This window comes from Vipera berus (genome assembly GCF_964194415.1).
Source record: "Vipera berus genome assembly, chromosome: 4".
Classification (NCBI taxonomy): domain Eukaryota; kingdom Metazoa; phylum Chordata; class Lepidosauria; order Squamata; family Viperidae; genus Vipera; species Vipera berus.
In genome coordinates, this window is record NC_138206.1 from 58921631 (window position 1) to 58948131 (window position 26501).

The 26501-nt window shown below is 39.2% G+C and overlaps 2 protein-coding genes across 2 annotated transcripts in view; one reads left to right on the forward strand and one right to left on the reverse strand.

The window, feature by feature from the left end:
* Positions 1 to 16617: 16617 nt before the first annotated feature.
* On the reverse strand, positions 16618 to 18351 carry LOC308667221 (tigger transposable element-derived protein 1-like; the record flags this gene model as incomplete). Its single annotated transcript, XM_081326365.1, has 2 exons — positions 16618 to 16757; positions 17085 to 18351. The coding sequence occupies 2 exons, from the start codon at positions 18349 to 18351 to the stop codon at positions 16618 to 16620; spliced, it is 1407 nt and encodes a 468-aa protein (XP_081182491.1).
* Positions 18352 to 21165: 2814 nt separating this feature from the next.
* TRAPPC10 (trafficking protein particle complex subunit 10) overlaps positions 21166 to 26501 on the forward strand; it is a 56315-nt gene continuing 50979 nt past the window's right edge. The window contains exon 1 of the mRNA XM_081327129.1: positions 21166 to 21462. Coding sequence (XP_081183255.1) covers positions 21339 to 21462 — 124 coding nt within the window. The 5' untranslated portion in view covers positions 21166 to 21338. The remainder of the gene's footprint in view (positions 21463 to 26501) is intronic.

A 26501-nucleotide genomic window follows, 5' to 3' on the forward strand; every position in this document is an offset into this window, starting at 1 on the left:
GATATTTTCCAAGTAAACATGTTGATGGGGTAGGATCTAAGTTGCCTGGTTATCCATATATGTTGCCATGTAAACCAACAGTTGCTTTAATACCTAAACATTGGAGGTTGGGGTAAGGTTACACCTTTTTTACAAATTTTCTGCCATGCTAATGTTACAATAATGTTTTTTTTACTCTCTCTGGCTTGGAAATATACCTAGAGGAGCTAAATAGCTTTATGTGGCATCCATATCCAATTCTAGTGCATGGGCGGTGCCTCCATTTGGAAAGCTATGAGGCTGAAGTGGACTGCATGCCAGCCAAATTTAGATTTATACGGCAGCTCTTTAATGGTTATTGTATGTAAATAGTTTACCACCAGGAAGAAACCTCATAGAATCTGCGAGCGGATATCTTTAATCTGTAGCTGTGCTGACTGATGTTTGCAAATACTTAGTAAGGAAGTATTAATTTATTAGCATGTGGTCATGGTTGTTTCCTTTTTTCAGTGTTGGAAAGAAATTTGACATCAGTTCAATCCATTCATCCATACGTACATATATACAAAACCTGACTCAGCTTTATAACTAAAATTCTTCATAAACTTAGATCCTTATCTGATTTATAATTCTACTAAATAGTTATTTTTATAGCCAAAAGTAAATTTGTCATATTTTACCTTCAGACACTAATAACACACTTAAGGTTCTCTGCCTTTTGGCACTCATTTTAAGTGTTTTCATAGTATTTAGATTTTGCAGCTTTGTAACACATCTCTAGCAGTGGGAACTACTACAGCAAAGTCTGATGCACATTTGTTCATTTTCTGCATGAGTACATGCATATTTAGAATACTACTTTTTGCTGCATCGTTCTCCTTTGCACTACCAGGCCCAGAATAAACAGTAATCTTTCCTACAAAGAATCATATTCACCTTGTCTCTAAGGACTGAGAGCTCTGTTTCACCCCAGGAAGTGGCAGAATCCACACATGACCCATTATTCACTCAGTAAATAGTTCCGTTTGTGTTTGTTTTTAAATCGTTAAGAATGATTCTGTTTTCTGACTAGGCCAGGAGTAGACAACCTTGGCTCTTTTATGACTCGTGGACTTCAACTCCCAGAATTCCTGATCCAGCTGGCTCAGGAATTCTGGGATTTGAAGTCCACGAGTCATAAAAGAGCCAAGGTTGTCTACCCCTGGACTAGGCAAACATTTTTTTTAAGCTTGATACATACCGTAAGTCTTGCTTGTTGGAAGTTTTTTTTCCCTTTGGCAGATGGTATAGAATTGCTTTCTGACAAAGTTGTTGAAAACACTTTTAACAGAAAACAAGTTAGAAAGACCTCATGCTTTGTGTTGCAATTATAAGGATTTCTGTGCTGATAGATAAAAAACCAGATATTTTGACAGGAATAAATGGGACGGTGGGATCAGAGGGAGGGTCATTGAGAATATTGCTACAAGGAAGAATAAACAGAGGTCTACTTTCTGCTTAGAGCAGATAATGAGTGCATGCCTATTATGGGGAGGACAAACGTGTCCACACTTCTGGTTTATTTTCATATCCTAACATACTGATCATACTTTGTTTTAAAACCATAGTAGATGTTGTTTGAAGTTTAAAAAAACACACTGACTTTGAAAACTAAAGTGTACAACACTGCACAATGATAGCTCATCTTTTTGATTTGTCTTTCAAACAAAGTAACAAATAAGCAGAGTGTATGTGAAAGAATATTTCTTAAAATAGCAGTGTACGGCATAAAGAATATCAGTTTCTTTGGATTGGAACAGTCAGAATAGATTTTATACTTTCCACTATTTTGTTCTGGTTTAATAGAACATAGCCTGTATATTTGACTATCAAGCCCTTTGAGAGCAATAATAAACAAAATATATCGTAATTTTCTTTTCCTTTTTCTTTCTGGTCTTCATTATTAAATCATCGTTCAGATATGGCAGTCTTTCTCCCTTCTTTACATTTTCAATGTTCTCTTTGGGGCTTGGATGTATTGGGGTTAAGTTGTAGGTATAAAAAAATAATGAGGATGGGATTCAAAGAGCTACCTGAGGTAAGTGGAAGCACTTGGCAATGAATATGAGGATTGTCTTTTTTCCTATGAGTACTATTAACCCAGATGGCTGGCTAGTTGTTTGGGTGATTAGTTAGTGGATTTATTGAGTTAAGCTTGGTAACATAGCTTTCTTAGAAGAACAAGATGTTTCTGTTCATCAAGAAACCCAGCTCACCTTATCCACTACCAATTGCCTATACAGAGCTAGCTGGGCACTTTATTGGAACTATATTGTTAAGTCTCCTGCAATTTGATGCAATCTGACACCCTAATCCATAGAAATATTCATAGAATCATAGAGCTCTAAGAGACCTTGGGAGGTCTTCTAGTCCAACCCCCTCTCTACCTAAGGTAGCGAATCTTATTTCATTCCAGACAAATGGCTGTTCAATCTTTTTTTGAAAACCTCCCGTAATGGGGAGCCCGCCACTGAGAGGCAAGCCGGTTAGTTTTAATTTAGTGCTTTCGTTTTACTAGGATTTTTAAAATTACATCACATTTTCCATGTACAAACCTCTAAATAGTTTTAAATCACTTCCCAAGTTATAAAGTTAAGATAAAAGGTAAAGGTAAAGGTTCCCCCGCACATGCGTGCTAGTCGTTTCCGACTAGGGGCTGGTGCTCATCTCCGTTTCAAAGCCGAAGAGCCAGCGCTTGTCCGAGGACGTCTCCATGGTCATGTGGCCGGCATGACTAGACGCCAAAGGCACATGGAACGCTGTTACCTTCCCACCGGAGTGGTCCCTATTTTTCTACTTGCATTTTTACGTGCTTTCGAACTGCTAGGTTGGCAGAAGCTGGGACGAGTAACAGGCACTCACTCTGTTACGCGGCACTCGGGATTTGACCCGCCAAACTGCCGACCTTCTGATCGACAAGCTCAGCGTCCTAACCCACTGAGCCACCGCGTCCCTAAAAAAGTTAAGATACTCAGATGCAAATAAATAAATCATGGTTCAGAAGATCTGTATATTTCCAGTATCTAAATGAAGAATGCATATTTCATTTCATTTTCACAAATAGATTTTTATTATTTCTGGACTATGCTTTTATATTAAGGCTAGACATTTCCAAATTTGGCTTGATTCCTGATGACTGCATCCATGCAGTTTTGGCTGTATTACTGAAGTGGTTTGCCTTTGCCACCTTCTAGAATTTTTTCCTTCCAACCTGAAATATAACCAAGAGACCTGCAATTCCTTGGTGGTCTCTATCCTACATATTAATTTGATCTTGCATTGCTTTTTGAGATCAGTTGAGATTGGTCAAGTGTCACCACTGGAACTGGGGGGAAAAAGGTCCTAAAAGAAGGCAATAACAAACATACCACATAATTGGCTGCATTAAACACTGATGTGTGCATTAAGTCACCAGAAAGCTAGCTCAACTCCACAGAGATTCTACTTTTATGTCTTGCAACTTGAGATATCTATGCTATTCTCACCACTCCTTTCTCTGTTAACTTTCAACATGTTTTTTGCTCAAGTCTATAAATCTGGAAAAAAAATAAAATTCTCATTTTTATATTTATAATGTAAAGGGCTTTACTGTCAAACAGTGCTGAGAAGAACAGGTTATGGTCAACCGGAGACTTGAAATTTGGGTCTCCAGGCTTCATTTCAGCATGGGAGTGGAAGCAGTTGATTTCTTGGAGGCAACCATTTCCATTTCTTCTTTCTGTAATTCTAGACAGATAAAAATCTGTCTGGAATTACAGTTTGCAAACCAATTTTAATACATTTGAATGCATTGGGGGAGTGGTTGAAGTTGAGGAAGGGAAAGGGAATTGGAGGCCTTCAGGAAGCAAACCTTTCCCCACCCTTAGAAGACAAAATGAATTCATATTAGCCCCAAATATAATGATTTAAAGCAGTTGATGGTTAAGAATGTGAGATTCCCAAAGTTTTCTGGTCCCATTCCTAGTCCTAAATGCCACTATTATCCCTCCCAAATGGGCTAAAATATTCGGACCCATCTGTTTCATTCACCAGAAGATCTAGAAGAAGATCCTATAGAACAGGGCTTTTCAACCTTTTCACCCATTGTACCACTTTTAGGATATGGCAACATCCGAGTACCACCAGTTGCCTAGCAAGGTTTCAAAAACCTGACCAAAAAAAAAAAGAGGGAAAAAGCGATGAAGTACAGGTAGTCCTCAACTTACAACAGTTTGCTTAGTGACTGTTCTAAGTTACAATGGCACTGAAAAAATGAATCAGTTGCCAAGCATCTGAATGTAAATCACAAGACCCTGGAGATGCTGCAACATTCCAGCTGATTGGCGCTTCTTCTGGGCTCAGAAGCGCCAGGATCAGCACCGAGCTGCAGCTGGAGCCTGGCGCTGATCCTGGCGCTTCTGCTGAGCCCTGACAGCCCTGCAGCTCCAGCCATCTCACGCGGTGCTGCCACTGGTTCAGCTCATTCCCCTCCCCCGCTACCACTTTTCTAGGATGGTCGCGTACCACCTGCCAGGTGCCAATGTACCACAGGTGGTACCCGTACCACTGGTTGAAAAGCCCTGCTCTAGAAGACGAGGAGGCTGTATTGTAGCCATGAACTGTCAAAAATTGCCCAATCTTATTTTAATGCTACAAGACAGAAGTCACTGCTACAGCAGAGAAAGACATTAGTAGATTATCATGACATCTCCAAATCAAATTAAAATCTACAAGCAATTAAAAATTGCCAAAAAATATCATAAAATACTAAATATAATTTTAGGCAAGTGTTAATCTCATGGGATTTCAGTGTTCTCATACGACGATATAAGATTTTATTTGTTAGATTTTAATATTTTGACATTCTTAAAATGAGATTGCTTGTTCTCATAAGCTTTAAATATATTTTTATTTTCTTTGGAATCTGTACAAGAGAATGTGTGATAGCGGCTGAATAGATTGTCAAACTCCACTGAAAGGCTAAATTACTGTCTTTTAACCTATTACCTACAGCTGCAATACTGAGTATTCACACACATATACACACCCCCAGTTCTCCTTGTCCAGTTTTCATTTTGAGAAAGCCAGTAAACATTGAGTGGTCCACAGAAATATTTCTGAGAAAAAACATGCCATCATGGCTGTGCCTGCTAAAAATATGTATTTTTCTTCATTGTGCTTTGATACCTAAATTTTACATTATTCAGAATCTTTTCTGTCAAATTGTTGTATTTTTCAAAAGCTGTCAAAACAGCATGAGGTTTTTTTTTAATTCCATCAGTTACATCAGTTTCAAAATTATACTTTAAATCCCAAAGAATATTCAATAAACAACATTTGTTTAACATCTGCAGTTCTTATGTAATTGATTGCAAGAATGGAAACCAGAACAGCCTATTCTCCCATTAGTCAATCATATTATTTTAATTATTTTTTGTTTTCCTCTCGTTAAAAATGACTCAATAATAATACTCTAAATTAAAAAAATAGCAAACTATGATTGTTTCAAAGAAAATCCTATTAAGTATCCATAAGAAGGATTAGAAGTTTCCCCAACCACAATGGCGACTTAGTTTATTTGATTGCAGCTTTGGCTGAATGTTTCAAGGTATTTTTATCATTGTTATTGGAAACTTGACAAAATCAAATATTATTATTTCCATTGTTATCCCCATATTTTATGGGGTGACAAAGCCCAGAACTGTTGAGAGTTAGCTGGCATATAAGTTTAGTAAATTGCTGTTGCTATTATCAATTTCATTTTATTTCTGGGAGCTCTTTATAACCTCTCGGTTAAGAGAGAAAAGGTGGCTCAGTCACATGACTCAGCTTTCATGACTGAAGGTGATCTTAAATCTGGGTCTTCCCTGTCCTAATCCAACATCTTATATCACAGGACTACAGTGCCCTAACGCTTCTGATGGAACTTCCAGGATGTCCTACAATATGAACAAAAAATTAACTCTTCACAATTCAGTTTTGAATCCATTTCATAATGTAAAACATCAGGAACATATGGAGCAAATCATTTACACAAGTCATGTACTGTTGTTTCTCTGCTTCAGGTACCTAAGAACTCTGCCGATATTCGGTACCGTATATTTTTATAATTACCAGCAAAATGCAGGCAGCAAACTCCTTTGTACTGACCCTACAGATGAGTTAGTTCCTTTATACAGGTCGTCCTCGACATACACCCACAATTAAGTCCCAGATTTCCATTGCTAAACAAGACAGTTGTTAAGTGAAGTTTGTCCCATTTTACAAGCTTTTTTGCCACAGTTAAGTGAACCACTGCAATTGTTAGCAACACGGTTGCTAAGTGGCTTCCCCATTGACTTTACTTGTCAGAAGACTGGAAAAGTTGATCACGTGACCCTGGGACACTACAATCATCATAAATATATGCCAGTTGCCAAGTATCCAAAGTTTGATCACATGACCTCAGGGATGCAGCAATGGTTGTAAGTGTGAACCTCACCTGTAAGTCACTTTTTTCAGTCCTGTTGTAACTTCAAATGGTCACTAAACATAAGGTTGTAAGTCCAGGACTACCTGTACAATACTCTTTATTCCTCTCTAAGATCAGTAACTTACCTATTTGATAAACTCTGGGTAAACATTTTCCAACACGTTTTCCTTTTTATACAGGTAGTTCTCTACTTATGACCACAACATGAGCCCAACATTTATGTTATTGAAACATTTGTTAAATGAGTTTTGCCCCATTTTATGACCTTTCTTGCCACAGTTGTCAAGTGAATCACTGCAGTTGATAAGTTAGTAACCTGGTTGTTAAAGTGAATCTGGCTTCCCCATTGACTTTGCTTGTCAGAAGGTTTGCAAAAGGGGATAGCATGATCCCGGGACACTGCAAAGGTCATAAATATGAAGCAGTTGCCAAGCATCTGAATTTTGGATCACATGATCATGGGGATGCTGCAAATGTCATAACTGTGAAATGGTCATAAGTTCCTTTTTTCCAGTGCTGTTGTGTCACTAAGCACACTTTTTTAAGTCACGGTCTACCTGTACTCTTCTTTAGATTTTTCTTCCAATCTTGTGCTTTCCAGAGTAATAATTATACTTAAGTTGAAAACAATTCCTTCTGCCTAAGATAGGTTGGATAGGAGGCATCACATTTTTTTTCTCCCCCCTCCCTCAATTTTTTAAGGAAAAGAAAAAGAGCATTAGGGTGCAATAAAGCATCATTACTCCAAAGCTAATGCAAAATATTCCTCACATGGATAAGAAGAAACTAGAAATGCTGAATACTCACATGGATGAGTAAAATCTAGAAATGCATATTTTACAAATGCCGAATACTATTGAAGCACAGTACTTTATTTTTCCTGTTTGCTTCCATTTTCAATAATTGCCCAAATTCCTAATATGGTTTATCCTTGCATGCTTATTTCTAATGTCATTTCTCTGCAATGAAAGAACTGCAGAAGTGTCATGATTAATTCTGCACAGATATTCAATGACTCACAAATTGCATTTGCAACATTTTAGTCAATAAACCATAATTAACTCAGTTTGCTCAGTGCACTAAAAATAAACAGTGGCTAAATAATAAACAAAGTCAGCTTAATTGCCCCCAACAATCTGGGTCCTCATTTTACCTACCTCGGAAGGATGGAAGGCTGAGTCAACCTTGATATATTCCCCAGCTCCATTTCTATTGCCACAAGCATCACTTGCTGGCAGGAAAAACAACCACAACAATCAGTAACTGACCTTGTGGCAGGATGAAATTAAATAGACAGATGCCTGGAATGTGGGATTCACATTGCCAAAGGGATAAATTGCCAGCATGGACGCCTTAGTCTAGAGATCTGTCGCCCTGACTATTACTGAATGTAAACTGAGCAATATTCTGAGAAAGCGGATGAGGAGCTGGGTTGGAGGGGAAGATCCAGGACTATTCCGAAACAACATTCCATAACTAAAAGTAACTTTATTATGGGTTGCAGACCCAATCTGCACTGGATAAAAGAAAATATAAAATACAAAATGCAATGTAACATAAAAATGTAAAAATAATTTAAGCAGCAGGGCACAATGACAGAAAATAAAGTTAGTAGAGGTTGCAACCAACAAATCTCTTACTTTGCCTTGCACCCCACCTCTAACCCTGTTCTAAGCCGTTTCTGATAAGAATTCAATATATTTGCACAGATAGGCATGTAAACGTGCAAAACACCATCTCAACTGCCATTTGCTACAAGAAGCCCAGTTCTAATTTTGTTGCTGATGTAATCTCTAGAGCAGGGCTTTTCAACCAGTGGTACACGTACCACCAGTGGTACGTTGAGCACCTGGCTGGTGGTATGCGAGCCCTAGCGAATTGGAGTGGGGGAGGGAACCAGTTAAAACGGAGCCACACAGACCTGGAGCAGATCAGCTGGAGCTGCCAGAATCCCCAGGATCTGTTTCGACATACTAATTGGAGCTTCCGGTGCACCCGGAAGAGAAAAGGGCGGACAGAAGAAAAGGTATAAAAGTGGCAGACTGGCCTGTTTTTGGAGGAACAGCGAGGGGAGCGACGAGCGAGGAAGGGTGAGTGAGCAAGTGGCGTGTTTTGGGGGGAAGGGCTAGCAAGCGAACGGCTCCTGCCCAACTCGCTTGCAGAAAACATGCTGCTTGCATGCCTCTATTTAAAATGACTTGCAGGTAGTTCTCACCTTACAATAGTAATGGAGCTTGCCCATCATGTTGTACTTTGTGATGGTCATTAATTCAGTCACTCACGTGACAGGCTCAATTTTATAACTTTTTTATGGCAATTGTTAAGGAAACCTGTGGTCTGCTATGGCCCGATCTTTGGCCCCACAACCTTCCATAGGCCCTACTACTTTACCCTGGCACCAGGGTAAAGAGCCAAGTTTTAATGGTCTTCTGGAAGACTATCAGGATAGGGGCTGTGGATTGTCAGGAGGAAAGTGTTCCATAAGGTAGGGACAGCCGTGGAAAAGGCACGCTTCCTAGGCCCTACTTGATAGTAACATTTCAGGGAGGGACTTTGGGCTTCCCACTCTATCCAATCCAATCCTCAGTTAACAAAAAGAATTGGGATTGGAATTGGCATCACTGGGCAATGCGGTCCTAAAGCATGACATCATGTGTCGGCTGCTCTTAGCAATGGCAATCCTGGCACTCCCCATTGCCATCATTAAGCAAGGGGTGCAGGTCATTAAGTGAGTCCTGGGTGGCTTGCAAGCAGGCTGGCAGACAGATAAGGTGTGAGGTGCAGTGCAAAGCATGGCAGGGCCAGAGGTAGCTGCTGCTGGGTGGGGGAGGGGTGTGAGTGACTTACCAGAGTACTTGTGACCTTCCCTGCTGGCTTTCCCATTTACTTTGTGGGCAAGGAAGGTTGCAAATGGTGATCACCCGACCATTTTCATCAGTGCAAGGCAATTGCCAAGGACCCAGATTTGCAAATATATGACTATGGGATGCTGGGATGTCAGGAGCTTCTAGGATTGGCTGTAAGTACCACTTGTTCAGTGCCATCATAACTTCAAATGGTTGCTGAAGTAGTCATTAAACAAGGACTGTTATAACGATATGCAGAAGGAAATGTTTATTTATACAGTTGTTCTCACAACTCTGGATGGCTAATAGAATATTACAAATCAATACGAACATCCAAAAAGAACAATTAAAATCATCATAACAAGAACAGAATTGTCAAAACAATATGCAATATACAGTACACGCCAAACAAAATTTCTCACTCAACCTCACCTAACAGCTTAGCCCCAGTGCCTGAAGTAAAGCTGGGTTTTAGGTTTTCCCAGAGATTGACAAGGTCTGGGCCATCCAAATCTTGGGAGCAAAGCTATCCAGGATGCAGGGACCAATAATAGAGAAGGGACGTCTTCTGGGTCCCCTTAAATGATACTGCCTCGTGGAAAGGACTTGCAACAGCCCATCCTTCTGGACCTAGTAAGATGAGCAGACATAATCAGAGAAAGGGGATCCCTCAAATAATGCAGCCCTGTCCCATGTAGGGTTTTAATGGAGACTTTCAAGATATTGTATATATGCAGTTCCCGTCCTTTCTTCCAGTTATTTGACTGAATTATATGCTGCCATAAACAGGCTTTCATTTCATAGAAATTCCTTACTACTGTAATAGAGACTTTTAAAGAGGTCAGAGTGAAAGTAGTAAAAAAAGACTACAGCTCAACTCAGAGGGATTTTTACATTTTCTTCTTCTTCTTCTTTAAGATCTCAAGGAGAAGGATAAATTAAAAATAACTATGGAGCCACATCAATCAGCAAGTAAACCTTCAGGATGAGTCTAACACTTTATTCATTCCAAAATCCTTAGGTCAGTCTTCTTTAGATTTAGGTGCTAGGATGTGATAGATCAGAGAGGCAGATTTAGTAACTGTTTATTCATATGTTAGCTGTTAAGGCAAATTGAAATGATAAAAAGGTTTCTGATAGCACCAACCATTCTAACTGGAGCGCTTTTAAACTGTTTTCCTTCTTTCTCTTCTCACGTTCTAATTGAAATCTACAGCTATGTACCTCATCCTTTTAGAACAGGATTAAAATAAAAACAAAAAGGGAGTCTGTACTGTTTTTGTAATGCTTGTATTCATTCATAATTTATTTGGAAAGCTTGGATCATTCTGATCAGAGATCAATGTAATACGCTTATGTTAAAATGCTGCTTGGCAGCTCTTCAGTCTCAATACCCAACTAGAACATTCTTTCCCATCTAATACTTTCTCTTCAATTAATTTTCTTTACCCACAAATTCAAAATATATGTTTGTAAGTAGGGTTTACAATGAAATGCCCATCAACGCTGCTAATATCGGATGTTCTTGCTTTGACAACATATGGAGATGCAGTCTTTTTCTTTCCTATGCTTTATTCTTAGAATTAGATCAGACATGTCAAACACAAGGCCCGGGGGCCAGATCCGGCCCGCAAAGTGGTTTCATGTGGCCCGCGAAGCCATCCTGGAAACAGTGAGGGAACGGCCCCCACTGCCTTGGCCCTGGCCCAGAGACCCTCCTTCTGCCAGAAACCCTCACATCTGTCCCACTCCTGCCCAGGCCCCCATAGGTACCCTTGATGCGAACGATGTAGAGCTGGCCACACCCACCCAGTAGGCCATACACACTCTAGCCACGCCCACCCAGTAGGCCACGCCCACCCAGACCATACCCACCCGGCCCCCTGAGGGCAACCGCAATGCTGATGCGGCCCTCAATGAAATTGAGTTTGACACCCCTGAATTAGATGATACTGGGGGAGGAGGAGGAATGTGATGGGAGTTAGTTAGACATAACAATGTTGTAAAAGTGTATGAACTCATGGGCTTTTGAAATAAGAGATGGTAAGAGATGGCGGATTAGAGGACAGGAGGGAAAACCTGCAATTCAAACTAACTGGAGAATGTGATTTATGACTGCTAATTAGAGGAGGGAATTTTGTTTGATACTATGTGCTAAGGGGAGGAGAATTCAGATTTTGACTTTGACCATGTACCTGCCGAAGCTATGCTACTTGAATAAAGATTCTTTAAGGAAAACAATGCCTTGAAGTTCTTTGAAGAGTTTCATTTGTCGCAACCATAACAGCCCCAGTATAGATTGGTCTTATTCACTACTGCATTCATTCAATTACAGCATGCCCTCCTCTATTGCACTCCATTCAGTACCTTATCTGCCTCTCCCTTCCCATCCTTCTGTTGTCACTGTCACTGTCACTGTCACTCCTCAGGGTGCCACCGGTCAGAGAATGTCGATTGGTGGCCCCCAGGGGGAGATCCTTCTCTGTGGGCGCCCCGGAGCTATGGAATCAGCTACTGGTTGAGCTCCGGACGGCGCCTGATCTTCGCTCCTTTCACCGCGATCTAAAAACATACTTGTTCGAACAAGCCGGCCTGGCCTGATGGGGGATTGGTGGGGTTTTTTATTGTCATTTTATTGGGGTTTTACTATGTATTAATTGTTTATAATGGGCATGTATTTAATCATTTTTTAATTTTTGTAATTCTGTATTTTATTCTTGCCCTGTTCACTGCCCTGAGTCCTTCGGGAGAAGGGCGGTATAGAAATATTATTAAATTAAATTAAACTAAATTCATTCCTTAATGGGCAATTCTAAAGACTCCCTATTTAAAATAATAATAGTTCTGCAAACTTTGGAGAAATCCTACTGATAGTACATGAAGGTGTCATTTAAAATATAGAAAACATCAACACTCGAGCTGGAACACAAGATCAAGAAATAGAAATGGCAAAACTTTAAATATTATTCAAAGTTATCTTTCTCTTGTAAAGATTTAAAAATGTATAGGCTTACTCGGACAAGTCATGTACATCTCCTTTGGAAAGAACTATCAATTAATAGCAGTTTGACTTGCAGAACTGAAGCTTCTGGAGAACCCTGGTGGTGCAGTGGTGCAGACTACTTCTGCTGACCGCCAGCAGTTCGGCAGTTCGATTCTCACTAGCTCAAGGTTGACTCAGCCTTTCATCCTTCTGAGGTCCGTAAAATGAGGACCCAGATTCTTGGGGGCAATATGGTGACTCTGTAAACCGCTTAGAGAGGGCTGTAAAGCACTGTGAAGCGGTATAAAAGTCTAACTGCTATTGCTATAGTAGAAATCTCAGAAGAAAAGCACTTTGGAGTACGTCCCTTTTTCATACGTGCACGTTTTGTTCTTTGATTACCAGTGGCTTATGGATTAATATAAACTTATTTCTTATGCTTTTGTTTTGTACAAACTATTTTAGTATAGCCTGATTTATCTTAAATCCTTAATCTCAAAGTTAGCTATCTGGTGTAGGGAGATAGACTGAAATGATGATGTGTATCTTCTTTATTCTTTATCTCTTTATTTGTGAAATGTCCTTGACATAAACTTTACGCCAATGCTGGAAAAATACAGCTCTCTCTCATTTTCTCAAATCAAGAGAAGTGATTAAGAGGTACACGTCCTCTAAAGCACACCTAGATCTGAACTTCCATGGGATCCTGGGAAAGTCAGTTTTGGGGTTTATCTGCTATAATCTCTGAAAGGGCTTAAAGTACTTATACTTCATACACTTCCAATATATAATTTAGTGTTACCCGCTTGAATGTTATTGTATCCAATCTTCCTACCTGCCGCCTCAAAGCAAAACAGAAACAATAAGAAAAATATAATGCATACCAAGCTTTGTAAACCTCCCCTCTCTCTTAAAATGCATTTTGTCTCCCATATCACTATTGTGATTTGAGAAATATTCTGATATTCAGGAACAAAGTATTTAAGTCCAAAGGGAGGAATTATTGGTAGCACATAGAAGTATTTAAAGTATTTAAATCCCAGGGAGGAATTATTAGTAGCACATAGAAAAATGAAAAACCTAAGGCATAAAAGGCCACTAGGAAATAAATGAACAAATATAAAATTTACATGGATTATCGTTTGTATGTTGACCTTGCCATACTAAAAATCATGGATTAATTGTGCCCAAACACCATGGAATGGATATTGTTCCCCAGGGAAATAAGGAATTGCAAAACCAGAGAAAGGACAGCATCCCCTGGGTCTGAAAATCTGAAATCAGATAATATAGTTAAGGCAGTACCACGATTCAGAAAGCAACAGCATCTCACTTAGCATAGAAACAGGATTCTAGAGTGCTAGTTTGCTTCTGCAGGGGCCAACATTTACCCTTATTGACATGGGGAGCTGAAAACACTAGAAACCAGTAGAGAAATACATGTGCAGCACAAGTTGCAGTGTGTGACTGACAAGGCATTCCATGGATAGGTATCATAGATGTTGGCTACTGTGCATATAACAGAGAAGAAATACCTTCATTCCCATCATGGGGATATGAAAAGGGAGACTGCCTACAGTCCAATTGTACCACTGACAATTTCTTTGGAGGTTTCCAGGGGAATTAATGACCAATGTGCAAAAAGAACGCTGCAACAGAGGTGCCTGTGATCTGAATCAACAAATGTAGCCTTCTTCATAATCTTATCTGGACAGCTGCTTCCTGTTATGGATGCACCACATCAATGAAGGCTTGCTCAATTCACATCTGGATCCAAAGAGGAGACTTTGGCATCCACATTCACACGCATCCTTATTCAAAAATGAATATGACACACTTAACTGCAAAATATATGTGCCAAACATTACAGCCTTTAAGATTTTTAAACTTTTTTCTGCAGTTCAATCACAGTATTTGTCAGCCATCCTTGAACCAGCAAAATGTTATACTAGCATAACATTTCCTGTCCCTACTGCCACTCCCTATCCTTCCTCTGTTCTGCTTTGAAACCCCTCACCAAATTTCAATAATTTCAACAATCATTTTTGATAGATTATGCCATTGCAAACTCCATCTGTAGAGGTCACTTTCAGTCAAAAAGCAATGGATGGTGCAACTTGATACTGTTATATTTTGATCTTGGAAGTCAGCCAGGATGTTTTGAAGTCTTCTTTGGTTCTTTGTCCAGCTTTTGAACTATCCTTTCTGTTTTAATTGTTGGTCAATTTTTCTCTTGTGGCAATGTCAAGGCTAGTTGGCTATAGTCCCATGGACCTTAAACTTGAAACGATTAGACACCCTGGTCACAGGAAATAAGACCCATTGGAGATGGATTCCTAGCCTTTCATTTTACTATGCTTGGTTATTCTCATCTTCCTTTCCTCATCAGACAACTCTCTGCTTTTCTTTTTCTTGTCTATTGTCACTGGGCTGCATACAGTATAAAGTGCCCAAGTATTTTTCTCCATTCAAATAGGCCAGGGGTAGGCAACCTTGGCTCTTTTATGACTCATGGACTTCAACTCCCAGAATTCCTGAGCCAGCATGGCTCAGCTTGGAAACTCTCCCTTTCCCCTCAGCATGGCTGGCTCAGGAATTCTGGGAGTTGAAGTCCATGAGTCATAAAAGAGCCAAGGTTGCCTACCCCTGAAATAGGCTGAGCAACTGATTATAAGATTGAAGACACCTGCGATACCAATTAAGGATTCTGCCTAACAGGCCATTAACATGCAATGATGTATTTTAACTTCTAATGAGTACTAATAAGTACTGTATGCCCATGTCATTTTCATTATAAGAATATGCTAAGTCATACATGAGTTTCAAAGCATCTGCCCTTGGGACAGTGGACTAAAGAATAGTAGATGCCATTTCCTTGTATCACTTTCAACTTATTTCATGGAAACTGGCAACTCTTAAGAAAAAGCAGAGGGTATCAATACTTTTGGCCACATCTGTTATATAATGGAATTTTAATAAATGATTCTACATCTTCCTAGAATGTTTTTTTGTTTGTTAAATAAATAGCAACATTGGGAGCAGTTCCGTCTGGAGAAATGGCTGCATCCATTTGCATAAGTGTTTTCTAATTTGGCTTTTGTGAAAGGATTTCTGTATGATTAACCACATCAACGAATGCATCAATATTGTAGGATTTTCTAATATTTATTATTAGAAATTTATGTGCAGTTTTTTCAGCTTATTTTTAAAGTCTTCTCCCAGGACTGTACACACAACACAATAAAATCTCAGAATTGAAAAAAAATAGACAACACAACAGTATAAATTACAACAAATCCTATGCATTTTACTCCAAAATAGACTTCCTCACAACCATGTTAATGCACATTCTGCCCCTCCTTGAGGCAGCAGAAAAGTAGGCTAGTACAAATTCAATTGGTTTTACCATGTACTGCCACAGGAACAAGAATAACCAGCGGTGCTGTTCTGATTTTAATGTAGGGAATTAAAGGAAAGTCATTGGTGGGTTCCTCTGACTTGGTTTCCGCTCATTAGCATCACAGGTGAGTGGGGAAAAATATTAATTGTTTTCCTTAATGTTTGGAGGAAAGGGTTGTGAGGAAAACAAGTGCTCATTCAATAGATTTAACCAGCTTTCAAATTGCCCAAGTCATGGGCCACAAGTGTGAAAATGCTTTGCATCTGATATTAGTGATAATTACTAATTTTGGATCCAACATGATTTCAAGACATTGCTGCAAAAATAAAACTGTTGTGCATTTTATATAGAAGCCTCCAAATCCTACAATCTTCTGCCTAAATTCTCTGGATCTTAATAATTATCATTCACTTATAAAGCTATTTTCTTAGTTTAAATAAAATCTTAACTAGAAACTTACATTTTAGTCCTTTATATAGTTTATTTTATTTAAAATTGAAAAGTTGACATTTTAGTCCTCCTTTAGTGACTACAATTAAGAAAATTAGGACTGTCAATTTAGTCGCTAAACAGAAAATTATGTGATTGTGACTGGGCTTCCGTTAAGTCAAGTAAAGCAGTCACTAAATGAATAATAAAATGCCTGCAAATTATGATTTTACTTCTACCTTCCAAACACAATTTCTTTTATCTTTCAAGAACTGAACAAAATATTTAACAAAATGAGTACAAAAACAGACTTGTCCAAAGTCCTTCAAAATTATAGTCTTTTCTCATGTTTTTGGAAAAGCTGGATACATTGGGATAGCTGGCTGATGGTTGAAGATTGCCTCGCTCTTCTATTCCTCTGGCTGGAGAGGGGAATGAGGGAGGAACTATAGTTATGGAAGGAGTAACTTTCTTAAAGAACCCACTAATTTTAGTTTGCACAAGTTTTTTTCTTTTTTTCTTCATATATTTCATAACAGCTTAGGATTTCATGCATATCTTGATAAACTTTTCCAAAACGTTCTACATTTGTATCCATACTTTGTAATTTTGATAAACTTTGGTTAATATCTGAGAAAACATCAGCCAATGCTTTCACATTGAATTTTTTGGACTGAATTTCTACACTTTTTTCCTTTTCCTCCTCTGGTTGTTCTTCTGGTTCCTCCTCTTCTTCTTCCTCCTCCTCTTCTGGTTCCTCCCCTGGTGGTTCCTCCTCCTCCTCTGGTTCCTCCTCTGGTTCTTCCTCTGGTTCCTCCTCCCCCTCTTCCTCTTCCTCCTCTTCTTCCTCCTCCTCTTCCTCCTCCTCTTCTTCTTTGATCCTTCGTGCTTCCAATTCTTCTTTCAGTTCGATTAAATCTTCATTTGAAAGTTCTCCCTCAGTGTAGGCTATCAAACTTTTCACATCTTCAGCACTGACTTCTAAATCAAGGGATTTCATGAGTGTCAAAATCTCCTTATTTATTTCATCCAAATCTTTGTTATGGTCAAATCCTTGAAAATTATTTACCAGAGCAGGAAAACATTTTAAACACTTTTTCCAAATCACTTGCATGCATTTCATAGTGACATCCTGCCACGCGGCTGCAATGTTTTTGATGCAGTGGAGGATATTGTAGTTTTTCCAAAACTCACGCAATGTCATCCTCTTATCCTCCTCCATTACATCGACGGCTTTGACAAACATTGCACGTAAATAGTATGCTTTAAATATTGCGATAGCTCCCTGGTCCATAGGCTGTAAGAGAGGGGTGGTGTTTTTGGGTAGATAAACCACTTTTACATCTGGGTAAATATTGTGGAGATGTGGGGGATGTCCAGGTCTGTGGTCAAGGAGTAGGAGAATTTTAAAAGGAATCTTTTTTTGCAAGCAATATTCCTTTACTTGAGGTATAAAACAATTCATACACCAATCCTCAAAGAGGACTTGTGTCATCCAAGCCTTCTGATTGGATCGGTAATAAACAGGCAGTTTGCGCTTGCATATGTTTTTGAATGCACGATGGTTCCCCGATTTGTGGACCAGAAATGGCTTCAGCTTGAATCCAGAGACATTTCCACCCAATAGCAAGGTTACTTTCTCCTTAAATGTTTTATATCCAGGCATTGCTTTGGCCTCTTTGTGGATATAGGTCCGGTCTGGCATTTTTTTCCAGAATAACCAGGTTTCCTCCACATTGAATATCTGTTCAGGCAAATAGCTTCCCTTTGCAATAATATCATCAAGTTCATCCAGGAAACGTTTGGCAGCTTCATCAACACTTGCACCTTTACGTGACTTGCGCGTGCTGTGGTAATTAAATCTTCGCTGAAACCGCATAAACCAGCCACGGCTGGCAGTGAACACTTCAGTGCAGTCCTGACCTGCTCTTTCCTTCAGTGTTGTGAAAATGCTGCGCGCCTTTGCCTGAATGAGAGAAAGGCTAATTGGAATCCTCTTTTGGATTTGATCTTCAATCCAAAGTAGTAGTAGTTTTTCTGTTTCGTGGATGAGGCCTGTTCGATGTCTTGTTATAATGGCATCTGTTCCTGATGCTCCTTTAATTGCTTTTTTTATCCTTTCCTTATCCTTCAGAATAGTGGAGATGGTGGAATGGGCCAGCCCTTCTTCTTGTGCTATAATGTTCACCTTCTTCCCTTCGTCATGTGCTTTGATGATCTTCATTTTCAAATCAAGATTGATGGTTCTCCTTTGCTTCTTCCTTCCTTCCTTAATTGAAGTGGAGCTCTTTCTCTTTCCTTTTGAAGACATTGCCAGCCAAAATAAGAGCCAGTTGCAACGTACTGTAGATAGATAGAGACAGAATGGTTCAGAAGGATTTATCTTTAGTATTAGGACGGGGATGGATGGGGGCAGCAGTATTGTAGTGCAAAAATGTGTTTTTCTTGTTTGCTAAAAAATTCTTTCTCCCATGAATGCTCACTGCTAGCAGAAATGCATTTCACATTCACTTATTTACTATATTAAATATATATTTGTATACCCCAATTTTGTTCTTAACTGAATTTCTGCCCAGCTCCACCTGATCATTTTCCCCCCTTAGTGTATAGTACCTGCAAGATTGAATCTGATTCTTGATAATTGGCAAGATTGAACTGTGGGTGTTGACTGTACATACAATCCATTTGTGAAGAAAAGCCAAAGGTTCATAGGAAGACTTAAAAATAGTTTGCAAAGTTCAGGAGTTTAGAGAATAGGCAGAATATAGCAATATTGCTTCACAAGTATTTTATTCTCAGGTTGGTCTCTGTCATCTGCATAAACCAGTTGTTTTCTCTCTCATACACACAAATCGCTGTCACATATGGAGACAAGAGTGTACACTCAGAGTGGTTCTTGCTTAATGACCACAATAGAGATCAGAGTCTTGGTCACTGAGCAAAGTGGTGATTAAACAACACCCAAGTGACTGTTTCATTTAATGACTGCAATCCCAGTACTCCCCATTGTGGTTATTTAAATGATCTCATGAATCCTTAAGCTCCATGCATGCTTGGATTTCAGCTGCAGGGGTTCAAGCAGGCTTGGAGTTGGGTGACCTTCTCTCCCTGGTCTCTGGGGCTCTCCGTGAAGGCGGGGAGACAGGGATTTGGGGCTTCATGCGTACTTGGATTTCAGCTGCCAAGATGAGCAGTCACGAAATGGCAGGGATCTTTTTCAATCAGCCCCCAGAGACATCTAGGCAGGTGGCAGTGATTTGCAACCTTTCCTGCCAGCCTCCCCATTGACTTTCTTCAGAGACTGGCAGGGAAGATTGCAAGTGGCAATCATGTGAACACAAGGCACTTGGCAACCAGTCATAAGTGCGAAGCGAACTACCTCTATATAGTTCCCTTGCAGAAAAGTTAAGACAAGGATAGGGAAAGGGACCAGGAAAGAGGGAAGAAAACTCAACTGAGATGAGCCAAGAAGAAAGAAAGAAAAAGAAAAGAAGGAAAAAAGCCTGCTTAAGCACTAGGAAGCAGGTTATTTTTTTTTCTGAATTCAACTTTGAAGCAAGCAGATTTTTTTTACTTTACTGCAGTAATCAAACGTGAAAAACTTGATTACTTCAATATATGTTGCTTTCATAGAGCTAAGAAATTGGATATCTTGCCTTCCATGTATATGTAAAAAAACTACTTGGAACACATGCAAATTCATAGGCAGCTATCACTGAATACTGAGTAAAAAATAGCCCATGCTTACTGACTGCCTCACGTAGCCACCTTTCAGAGTTACAATGGAGTAAGTTTCACATTATGATTTTCTAGTCACCATGTTGCTTTAATTAGTGACCAAAGAGGAAATAAGATAAGCCCACGTGATTTTCTACTTAGTGACTGCTGCTGGCCCCAAGTGTGGTCATTAAGTGAGAATAACAATAAAAATCCCAATGCATAGGATTTTTTTAGATAAGATAGATCAATCCCCAAACAAAGCTTAGAATGTTTCATAATTTATCTCTTACCTTTAAAATACTTCTGTTTGTATTTAGAAGAACTACAATACAGGTAGTCCTCAACTTACAACAGTTCATTGAGTCACCATTCAAATAGCACTGAACAAAGTGATTCATATTTCTGATGGTTGCAGTGTCCCGGGGTCATGTTATCACATTTTGTGACCTTCTGACAAGCAAAGTCAATGAGGAACCCAGATTCACTTAACCTTGTCACTAACTTAACAATTGCTGTGATTCACTTAACAACAGTGGCAAGAAAGGTCGTAAATTGGAACAAAATTCACTTGACAAGTATCTCACTTAGAAAGATAAATCTGGGGCTCAATTGTGCTCGTAAGTGGAAGACTACCTGTACTTAATAATACCTTATTAGCTCTGCTTATCACTAGCAAAAATGCATGCCAGTTGTGAAGGATGCTGCGACTATTGCAAATGTGTGCCTTTATCGCAGCTTTTTTTTTTTAATAGCATGGTAACTGTGAAGGATCATAACACGAGGCAGTCGGTAAGCAAGGCCTACCTGTATATTGTCTAAAATGATACATCAGGCCTTACGGAATTGCTGTAAATAAATAAAAAACATATTCACAGCTGTAAAATGTGACCTCTTTGTAAAATTTATTTCTTCTCCTTAACCAGTGCAACCAGACGTGCATCTTACGCCCCTATTTGCCAGGATGAAATCAAGAAGGTGCCTACATCAACTCCTCGGGAGAGGGAAAAAAAACCCAGATAACAATCACGTCGAAATAAAGAATGCAAACTAATATTCCTTTTCCGGAAGAAAAATATCTATGGCCCTGCTCCGCTCGCCCACTTCCCTTTGCAAACAAGCCTTTCTCCGGAACGCCAGGCATCCACCACCCCCTTACCTGCTCTTCTCCCAGCCCTTCCTTTCCACTGCACACTCCCCTTTAAGAGAACAAAAAATGTAATCGGAGGTCACGGCAGATTCCACCCTCCCCTTTAACATCCGCTTCTCCCTTGGCCGGAAGGGGTAACGCTCGTCGGTGATACAGGAAGCGGATGAAGCTGGAACGCTCTTCCAGCCGAGCGACTGTAGCGCACGAGGGGGGCCGGCTGGGCTTGCAGGGGAGGGGTTCAGCCGGGTCCCTTGGCCGGCGGCGGCGGCGGCGGCAGGAGCGCGGGGCGCGGCGGCTTTATGGCTCGGAACGGGAAGGTCCGGGGCTGAACTCCCTGCCCGTCCATGGACCTCGCGCCGGTGGCGGTAGCAGTCATAGCGGCCAGTCAAGGGGCGCCGGGAGAAGACAGGGCAACGGTGGAGAAGCCGCCGGTTATCTACACGATGGAGAACAAGCCCATCGTTACCTGTGAGTGAGCTGGCGGCCGGGGGCGAGTCTGCTGCGGCAGGTCGTTCCGTGCATCCCCCGCCCTGGGTCACCGGCGAGGGGCGGGAACCTTCGGCGCCGGGAAAGGCGGATTTTTTTTATTTTATTTTATTTTTATTTTATTTTTTTTTGCGCGGGGGAAGGCGTTCGTATGTCGGGTGTCGCTGCCTGGAGGTTTGGCTGCGGGTGTCCTGCGAGGGGTCGGGTCAACCTTATAGGGTTGACCGGAGAGCCGAGGTTTGCTTCAGCCTATAACACCCGTGTACCCCCTTGAGGCTCGGCTTGCCGTACCGACGGTGCGCGGGGGGGGGGGGGCAAGCCCTGGCCGAGGCTCTTTCTCTTCGGTGCTTGCTCAAAGTATTCCGCACGGGAGGCACTACTTGGAGAAAAATCTATTCGGACTTATTGTGTGCTTGGATGTCAAACGGTTCTACACGTGTCTCTTTCGGCTGGAAGGATGGGTATATCAGGGGTCTTCAAACTTGGCCCTTTTATGACTTGTGGACTTCAACTCCCAGAATTCCTCAGCCAGCAAAGCTGGCTGAGGAATTCTGGGAGTTGAAGTCCACAAGTCATAAAAGGGCCAAGTTTGAAGACCCCTGGGGTATATAATCAGATTGGCTGTCTCCTTCGGTTCGTAGGAATCCCGAACCCGTGGACATACCGAATGTCTCAGCTTCGCTTTTCCTCTCGGAGCAAAACAAACCTAGGAATAGTGGGATTTGATAGAAAGGGAGTTAGTTGCTAAAGGAATTGTAGAAATCTGGCTTTGGGAAACTCAGATGGAAAGCAGAGAGTTCATTGGCCCCGGATCTCTCAGTTGTACGATGTATACAACTATGGGAAATTTGCATTATCAAGCCTTTTGCTATCTGCTATTTATTAACCCAGTTGTTTATTTACACGTGAAAATAGTAGGCTGATGTCCTAAGAAACGACAGGTTATCCTAATTGGCCTACTGTCATTTGGAGGGCTATGTTGCAACTATTATAATGTAAAAAGGTTGAAATGTTAAGAGCTTTTTCCACTTTTCAGTTACAAGGTACAGCGTTTTTATACCATCAGTTTTGCTACTGGTGGAACGTTTTAAAGAGATAAAGATAAGCAATAATGTAGATATATTTTGAAGTAGGATAAATAATTCTCAATTTATTTTATTTTAATCCCATTTATATCCCGCCCTTCTCTGAAGACTCAGGGCGGCTTACAATCTAAGCAATAGCTTTCATTCTATGTATAATATAACATGAAATATAACATGAGAAAGTTTAAGTAAAGATATTTATTGTCCCATCTATATTTCTTCAGAATGAGCAGAGCAGAAATAATCGTGAGTTATAAGAATGGAGTAAAAAAATACATTTCTAGCAGGTTTTCATTCATGCAGAGTATTCAGTCTTACCATTTTAGCCCTGATGTTTTATAATGTTAAATTAGTTTGTGATATGTGTGATGAACAATAATAGCTTGCCAAAATGGGTGGTGGAAACATATTTCTTGACAAACACCAATTGCTTGCATTTGGTTATGTGCGTAAACATGTTTGTTTCTATCAGAGATTAGTCTGCATTTTTAATATAGTTTTAGCTTCATTCTTTTTAATAAAAGACAGTACGTTTCATATTTCCAATATAAAGACTAAAAGCTATAAGTGAAGTTGAATTTTACTGTTGGTTGAATGTTAAGCCTTAAAACTTAGAAAAGACTATGTTTCACAGACATAAGTACACCGAAGAAAAGTCTTTACATTGGTAAAAGGGCTTCATATTATTTCAGCAATCCTTAACTCTTTAAGGTCTGCAAGGGAGAGAATGTCACTTCAGTATCCCATAACTGAGAAAGATATAGTGCATAGGTTTTCTTTGATTACCTGTCAGGGTTTTTGTGATGCTGTCTTTCCTGGCTTTTTCTTATTATTTTTGGCCTGAACATGCCTTTTATCTCACAAATGCCTGTAAATGAGTATGAGGGATTCCCCCCTCCCGCCCCTATCCTTGGTCCCACCTACCCAGCCAGCTCTGCCTAAGGTGCATGTAGGAGAAATTTGTTTTCACAGGTAACTACTGCCACAATCTTTTTCTTTCCTCTCTCTCAACTAAGCAGATAGAATGCCTTATACTTTCTACTAGTGAAAGAAAACACAATATTATTTTAAAGCCATCAACCAGCAGTTAGTTTGAAAAGGCCCAGACCATCTGAAAGAAGTGGACTCTCTGAATTAATCTTCTATTTCTTTCCCTGGAAAGACTGTAAAATCAAAAAGCTCAAGAAGCAGGGTCTTGAGGCTAGTTAATCTCAAAGGGGAGAGGAGTTGCGTTATCCAGGAATCTAGCTAAATGCTCCTGAGTTTTCTTACTATCAGTTAAGATAGTTAAGACTTTTCTGGAATGGGGAGTTTACAAATAAAGTAAAATAAGATATTGAATTTCAGTTACTTGTATGTGTGTTCTGGTTTAACTAGGTTTGCTCAAGCTTGTCTGTATCCATTACATAGTTTATTGAAATTATTGTGCATATTGTAGGAGAATAGCTATGTTAGACTACAATGGCAAAATTTAGGAATGTGATAGCACTTTTTGCAACTAAATCCCTATTTTTACAGTATTTATTTATTTATTTTAGCCCACCTATATTATTTTTACAATTATTATTTCTTATAAATAATAAAGTGGAAAACATACCTAATACTCCCTCCTATTTTCTCCTTATGCGATTTATTTTTTACTTAAATCCAAAATAGGTTCTAGTTCAAGTATAAAATATAAATACATTGCAAACACAATAATAATAATAAAGATTAATTTTTGTCAGTGGTATAAGCAAATATTATTGTTATACTAGTCAAAACCAGAAAAGGGGAAACCATCAATTTATGTTATATATTAATCAAATGTAAACAGCAGAAAGTAATAATTATTGTCTAACATTACAAATAGTTTATGCCACAGGAAAACATAGGCTTTCTTAAAAAAGGTTGTCACATTTTCTGTAATTCAGGCTTAAATATCAGGAATATTGCTACTTTTCAAATTCTTGAAAACAATTCTCTAAGCAACAATCATAATTGCTCACGAATAGCTTAATTCCAAAGTGTCAACAGAGCATTAACATTAACACTAAAATATATTCCCATATATCTGTTTATTTACATTAAATATTATTCCAGAAAGATGTTAGTGATCCATATGACCAAATCATTTGACCTAATGAACCCTGAAATTTCTTACATCGCCAGCAGAGAAAATAATGATGCTCGTCCTTTTGAATACATTCTTTGGAGTATCCAGTAAACTCAAAATAAGATATTTTGATGAATCAATTTTAAATTAAGTGAAGCAAATTTAAAGTTTTTTAAAACTGCATGCATTGGTGTTCCATTATTGGGTGTTTCAGTTCTTTAATATGTGAACCATAAATGTCTTTAATGCTGCCTTTAAAATGTTCCTTTGTTTTATATATGAAAGTTTAATTTCAGACATCAACTGCATCAAATATGTTGACACCCAGAGTTTCAGACATTAAAATGTAGTTGAGTCAATTGTTAATGTTGTAAATTAAGAAGACAAAAACCTGTTTGAAATTCAGAAAAAAATTGCAAAGTAATTTATTTAAAATATGCATTCCAGATTCCACCCACAGCTTGCAACGGAAGATTTTGCTTCCTATTTTAGAGGAGTCCCCCCCATAAAGTTAAATATTCATGAGTCTCAACATCCCAGTCTACGAGGCCCAAACTTGTTTGATGGCTTGCAAACCTGGGAATTTATATAGCCATCTATTGCACAAAACAGGTGACTCTGGATGGCATACAACAAACTACTTGATCACATTTAATGAAGAGAAGGACTAGGGGTGACATGATAACAGTGTTCCAATATCTCAGGGGTTGCCCCAAGGAAGAGGGAGTCAAGCTATTCTCCAAAGCACCTGAAGGCAGGGCAAGAAGCAATGGATGGAAACTAATCAAAGAGAGAAGCAACATAGAACTAAGGAGAAATTTCCTGACAGAATGATTAATCAGTGGAACAACCTGCCTCCAGAAGTTGTGAATGCTCCAAAACTGGAAGTCTTTAAGAAGAGACTAGACAACCATTTGTCTGAAATGGTATAGGGTTTCCTGCCTGAGCAGGGGGTTGGACTAGAAGACTTCCAAGGTCCCTTCCAATTCTATTATTATTATTATTACATATTACTTAAACTTCCTTTTAGTATAGTTTTTAAATTGAATTAAATCAGTAAGACCTGTTCACAATTAGAGATAAATTTAATTTACTGAAGATTGTCAAAGTTGTCAAAATGAAATATAATTAGTATGCCTGTACCAGGACTACTATCTTACCATGAGCTCTGAAAATAATAGATTCTCTGTTGCCCTGAAGGAAGCTTTGACTATACCAAATTCTGGGAAATTTCTATTTGGGAAACTTGGAGGCAAACAGAAAAGGAAAACAGTTACAACTTTAAAAAAGAAAATCAACAAGGTCACATTTGCAGGAATGTAAATATTATAATCAAAGATAGCACATATGGAAATCAATGAATGGAGTTTTGAGGTATTGCAGTTATTAGCCATTGTGACTTATTCCATTCTTGGTTATTGTATGGGCCAGTGTTTATTATCTCAACTTGTAGCTATTCAGTAATAGTGTTTTTATCTCATCCATTCAATTTATCTATTGTCTTTTTTAACTTTGTTAACCATATAGCAGTTATTTTCCAGTCCATCTTGCTTGCTTCAAGTGTCTGAAATATGTAAGTTTCTGCTTGCTGATTATTGTCTCACAGAAACTCTTTGTTTATTTCTTCTAGGACTGAATGCTTGGTTTTTCTTTCAGTCCATACTACTCCCAGTAATTGTCTTCAGCTACTTAATTTGAAGGCATTTATCTTTTTTCTTTCACTCTTTTTCAGTGTTTACTGCCAGTAATAACAATGACCTTCATAAAAAAGACACTTGATTTAACTAGTTTGATCTTTGTCCTAAAATGTATTTATCAGTCATGATTTTACCAAAGTTTGC